Raw genomic sequence first — 6470 nt, 5'->3', positions numbered from 1 at the left:
GAGGAGACGGAGGAACTGGCGGGATGGTGGGGGAGAGCTTACCTGCTCCTGCTGATTCCTCTGGCTGCCGAGTTTGGAGCTCCCCCGCCCCCTTCCGCGAGTTTCGCGGGTCTTCTTTCGTGTGTGTGTGTATATGTGTGTGTGTGTGTATGTATATGTGTGTGTACTACTAACTTCCATTTCAATGTATCTGAAGAAGTGTGCATGTACACAAAAGCTTGTACCTAGCATAAAACTTTGTTGGTCTTAAAGGTGCCACTGGACTCAAACTCTGTCAGCATTTTGGGACACTGGTCACCACACAGACCCCTTTTTCTCTAAATAGTGGCAGGAAGGGCCCACTGGGGGCATGAGTTCCCCTGCCCCCAGCAGGGATTTGGCAACCCTACTTCATGGTAGCCTGTAACATACTAGACACGTTCTTAAGCAAGTCATTTTCCTCCATGTGTGTCAGAAACACACTTCAAATTACTCTGTAGCTGAGTGCAATAAAGTTGTGGTAGCCTCCTAGCAATCACAAAATGCTCTCAGACATGGAAAATTTGCATTCAAGAAGGAATGTGCTTAATTCTTTTCCCTGCTAGTTATTTCCACAGACAACCCTGCCCCCTTCTCTCCACAGAGTTTCAATCCTGAGTTGGTGAAGTAAGCACAATTCCAGAACGGGGGGAGGGGATAGCTGGGCAAGGACAGTTTCAGGAAAAGTGGCGGGTAGGGGAAGGGTTAAGTAATTCCTTTCTTCTTGGTCTCTAGCTACTCTCTACTGTTCAGGGTGCTTTGCAGAGAAAACTATTTTATTTAATTAATATTCTGACTGATTTTGTTTAGAGCTTGTAAAGTTTTAGAAAAGAATGACAACATTTGAATACCTGGATGGTCAAATAGTTTCAGATTGACATTAACATATATATTTATATATAATGCTCTTTATATTAAATCATTTGGGACTTACCAAATCCAAAAGCACTGGAACCACCAATACTCTGGGAAGCCTGAACACTGGTAGATGTATAGAGTCCTGTGACCAGTAAGCCATCAAAAAAGGTGCTTGTTGATATAGTCACTGAAATAGAAGAAATGCAAAAAAATCCTGAAGATTTCCAAATCAAGGAAGATTCCAACATATTTCATTACCTATGCTGTTAAAACTTTATTCACTGGCTACATTTGCTGCCAAAAGGAAAAGGTAACACACATGTCTGCTTTGCTACCCAATCCCAACCCTAGGGTTGCCAGGTCTTACCTTTGTTGCAGTGGGGGGATCCCAGCCCCTCTCTGGGGCATCTTTGGCATGCACTTCAATGACAATGCCCAGAAGTTACATCATCACATCGGGCACGTTGGGGGCGGGGCTACTAACATTCAAGGGGGAAACACAGTGTTTTCCCTTGAATAATAGAGTGTCCCCCTGCAATGTGCCTGGTGCAATGACATCACCTCTGGGTGAACATCATCAATCATGCTGGGCACGTCACCGCAATCCCGGCACTTTGGGTTGGGGCTTCCCCCGGCGGCCAGATCTGGGCCGGCAGGTAAAGGGCCCATTGAGTGGGCAAACCCCCACCCCCCGGGGGACCTGGTAACCCTACCCAACCAACTTGCATGGCAAGGTTGCATAGGCCTGCAGGCAACTGGCATACAAATGTGGCATGTGTGGAATGTACATTTAAATCTTACTCCCCAGAATATGGGTTAACAATACATGAATGGCAAACGCAGGCAGTGCATGACTTCTAAACTGGTCCTTAAATACCTTCATAGCCAGTGCCCTGGGTATTTAATGAAAGCAGATCAAGCATAGCCAGCCTCTTCTTTGGCATTAAACTAAACATTCACTTTTGCAGACTATAAAGGGAACATCAAGAAAAGACTGAAATGAAGGGCTTGCCTTAAATAACAAGCAAATGAAAACAAAGGCACATACTTGAAAATCAGCTTCTATTCCTCAGAGATCTACAAATACAACTGGAACAGTAGTTCCAAAATTATATGCTATTGATTAAGAAGTTACCAACTGTAACATTAACCTCTAGTGATAAAATTCACAAATTGTGCCATGCTGAGAGTACACTGCAAGCACATCTGTGTACTCATATCTGGAATATCTGTACACATTTTTTTAAAAAATTAATAAATTTATACCCCCCTCATGGGGCCCTCATAAGGGTCACCAAGGCAGTTGCTAACATTCCAAAATGTACATTATGAGAGGGCGTGGCATCAATCGCAAGTATGGCGGACGCGTAAAGCCTGAGCTCCGGTCCCTTTCCCCGGCTTTTTACCAACCAGACTAATAACACAGCATCTCACAGCAAACCTCAGGTATGGGGAAGTCTGGGGGGCTCTAAAAATAAAAATCCTGCACCCAGCTCCCAATCTGTAAAGCCTTTTTTCAGTTGGGAGAGCCAACCACCAGCATGCCCATAGAAGGGAAAGAAAGACTTACAATGGCTGCTCCGTCTATTAGCGCTGTTATCACTAAACAAGATCTTGCTGAGTCCTTCAGCTACTTAAGACAAGTATCCTAAACCAAATTACTGCCCTTCTCAAACCTCTTGCAGACCAGCTGGAGAAATAAAAATATCCCTTCAGCAAATCTCTCAAATGGCCGAGGCCACAATGGAATTGGGGCTTACGGCCCAGGACAAAATACGACACCTTCAGCAATGGGAAGCCTGGGTTACCAACAGATTTACTGTCCTCAAAAACAGACTCCATCAAAACCATTTAAAATTCAGAGGAATTGCTGAGGATGAGGAAGGCACCACGAACCTTCCTATCTTTCTGGTATCATGACTCACTTCAGTTTTGAACATTGAGAAGGGTATAGCTCCCACCATCGGCAGAGCATACAGGCTAGGGCCAGCTAATATTCCTTGCATCAAAGGGCTGAGAGATATTATTGTGGAATTTCTGGACAACCGTACCAAGCAGAGGAATCTACAGGAAGCTAGAATAAAGGGCTTCCTACTTTATTTGGATAAGAAAATACAAGTCTTCCTTGACCTCTCCCCGAAATCTTTAAAAAAGCACTGAGAATTGAAGCCTATCACTATTAAACTAACTGAAATCAACATGTGCTATAAATGGAAGAAGACATATAATGCCCAGGGAGGTGCATATCAAATTTAACAAAAGACATATGAGAGATAAAATTCTCAAAGCATCAAATGAAATCACAGTGAAAATACAAGATAAAGAAATAAGAAATCTAAAAGATGTACCCTGGAGAGTCAGGGGGAAAAGACAGAGTTATATGATATTAACCAATCTTCTACAAACAAACAAAATTACATTTAGATGGCTATTCCCAGAAGGCATCTTATTTAACTATCAAGGAAGAAGACAAAAAATTGACTCGACATTCAAAATTAAAGAATTCTTAGAAAGAAATGGTGAAAACTTAGGGTAGCAAGGAGAAGAAGAAGAAACTAGTGAATTTGAGGAAGAAACCAATGATGCAAAAGCAGAAGAAACGGAAAAGAAAAATAAATCTAAAGGAAAGAAAAGACCAAGCTTTATCCTATCTCAAATTTTAACAAGATACCAATATAGAGCAAAGACAAAGAAAAATATAAACAAAAATGGAGGCAAGAAGTAAATTAAAGATATTTTCGGTCAATAATGGATTGAATAGTCCACAAAAAAGAAAAAGAATTTTCCACCAAATAAACAAAATTAAACCAGATATATCTTGCCTACAAGAGACTCACATCAAGACAGAAGATGAAAAATACCTAACCTCAAAGAAACTAGGCAGAGTCTTTTCCTCATCGGACTTAAAAAAGAAAAAAGGTGTTGCCATATATGGCAAAGAACATTTTTGCCCAGAACTAACATATACTTCAAATGATGGAAGAATTGTGGCAATCACGATAACAATACAAAATAAAAAGACACTAATTGCCAACATATACGCACCCAATCAAAATCAAGATAACGTCTTCAAAAAACTTCAAGAAATACTAGTAACCTTAACATATGATGATATTTGTATTATAGGGGACTACAATGCTGTGTATGATCCAGAGTTAGATAGGAAAAAACAATCTAAAAGAAAACGATCTGGAAATAGCTTATCAAACATCTTTCTGCAGCTAGTAGAAGAACAAAACATAATGGATGCTTGGAGAGTTAGAAATCATAACAAGAGAGATTTTACATATTACTCATCCAGACACAACTCATGGTTGCGAATTGACATGGCGTGGATTTCAATGTTGATAGTTAAGGATATAATCGAAATGGAGATGTTACCTAATACATTTGCAGACCACAATCCAATAATGTTAACACTAAAAGAATCAACAAAGAAGAGACGTTGGACTTTGAACAAAAATTTATTACATGATGAGAAATTTGTAACAAAAACTAGAATAGAAATTCAAGAATTCTTCAAATCAAATCTCCAAGCAGAAACACCACTCAATATAGTATGGGATGTATTTAAAACCTTCATGAGAGGTTGGTTTATAAATCAAGAAGCATGGAAAAATAAACAAAAGAAAATTCAATATAGTAACTTAGAAATTTTTTTAAAAAGAAGATAAAATGAAAAGAAACAATAATATAACAAAAACAAAATTAAAGTTAAAATTATTACAACATCAGTTAAACTTAATATTGACACAAGAAATTGCTAAAAACTTGGAATACACCAAACAATTTTACTTTGAAAATGCAAATAAACCCTCACGTTGGCTAGCTTATAAGTTAAGAAAGGAAAGTGGGGGAAAGGCAATTAAAGCTTTAAGAAATGAAAAAGGAGAGGAAAAATTCAACTGTCAAGATATAAAAAGGATAATAGAAAATTTCTATAAAAATTTATATGAACAAAATGTTCAGAATACACAGTATGTGAAAAAAATTCTATATAAATGGAACAAGAAATTTTTGATGAATTTGATGAAAACCAAAAAATGATTCTAAATGATAAAATCACTGCGAGTTAACAAAAGCAATAAAGAAACAAAAAGAAAGAAAAACACCGGGTCCAGATGGATTCCCAGCAGAATTATATCAAGTCTTCGAAGAACAAATATTTCTACCATTAAAATAAGTAATACAAAATATAGCAAAAATGCAAAAGCTACCAAATACATGAAACCAAGCTGCAATTACTTTAATTCACAAATTAAATTCAGACGAAAAAGAGATTAAAAATTACAGACCCATATCATTATTGAAAGTAGATTATAAAATTTTTGCAACAATTTTAGCCACTAGAATGAAAAGAGTACTGGTTCAAATCATACATCAAGATCAGGCTGAATTTCTCCTGAAATGCCAAATTAAAACTAACAGTAAAAAATACTGGAATATTATAAACGACATCCAGAAAAACAGATGGCATTGACGCTGAAAAGGCCTTTGATAATGTAAGCTGGGAATTTCTACTACAAAAACTAGAGATATGGGACTGTGGTATAAAATTCTTCTCAAACATCAAAGCCATATGTATGGAACAGTAGGCGAATGTAATAGTTAATGGAGATACAACCCAAAACATCAAGATACAAAAAGGTGCAAGACAAGGATGTCCACTATCTCCCTTACTATTCATATTTACACTAGAAACCTTAAATAACTTAATTAGAGACAATGAAAAGATAAAAGGATTAAAGATAAAAGAAGATTTAGATAAAATTTGGGTACCCTTGAGTGATATGATACAGAAATTGTATAATTTCCTTCTATTTGATTATTTACAAGATGAAACAGTGAAAGTTCCAATGATCTCTTGGATGAAAGATTTCGGTCATAATATTGATATAGATGATTGGTCTAAAATATGGATAGCAATAAAATACACACGAGCAATACCATATGAGGAAAATATATACAAAATGTTTTTTAGGTGTAGCATGATGTAACACTTTGTTTTGGGTTGCATTTGGCACAACCTAATGTACTTTAGAACAGTAATTTCCAACATGGGTGGTATCGCCCCCTGGGGGGCAGTGGGATTACCTAAGGCAGTGGTGGCGAACCTATGGCACGGGTGCCAGAGGTGGCACTCAGAGCCCTCTCTGTGGGCACACGTGCCATTGCCCCAGCTAGACCCAGACCATCATTAAAGTATTGAATTCTCTGCCAAATAATTTTAAGTAAATGAAAGCATTTGGGATTGCTTTCCTTACTTTGAGTTGTATGTTTTTTTTCTAAAGTAAAACCTCAGTATTCAGGTTAAATTGCTGTGTTGGGGTCGCAGTTTGGGCGCTCGGTCTCTAAAAGGTTCGCCATCACTGACCTAAGGGATGTTAAGAATCAAGAGGGCAGGGGGTTCTGGAGATGGATCCCTTTGACTGTGTTGTTCCCTTATTTACAAATGACCAGGCGAGAGCCAAGATAGTGGCAAATAACCCTCCAAGTTTCTGCCTCTACATACTGCTAAAAACTGATGGGAACCGGGCCGTGAGCGTTGGGGGGGGCGAGGCCGGCGAGCGGGGGGGGGAAGCAGGCGGACGGGG

General features: G+C 38.6%; 1 protein-coding gene across 1 annotated transcript in view; it reads right to left on the bottom strand.

Annotated features, from left to right (window-relative positions):
* RELN (reelin) overlaps window positions 1-6470 on the bottom strand; it is a 585476-nt gene that overhangs the window by 490372 nt on the left and 88634 nt on the right. The window contains exon 2 of the mRNA XM_015415052.1: window positions 953-1063. Coding sequence (XP_015270538.1) covers window positions 953-1063 — 111 coding nt within the window. The remainder of the gene's footprint in view (window positions 1-952; window positions 1064-6470) is intronic.

Source organism: Gekko japonicus, unplaced genomic scaffold (assembly GCF_001447785.1).
Source record: "Gekko japonicus isolate JY-2015 unplaced genomic scaffold, Gekko_japonicus_V1.1 scaffold5, whole genome shotgun sequence".
NCBI lineage: Eukaryota > Metazoa > Chordata > Lepidosauria > Squamata > Gekkonidae > Gekko > Gekko japonicus.
This window is presented reverse-complemented; position numbering and strand designations above follow the sequence as displayed.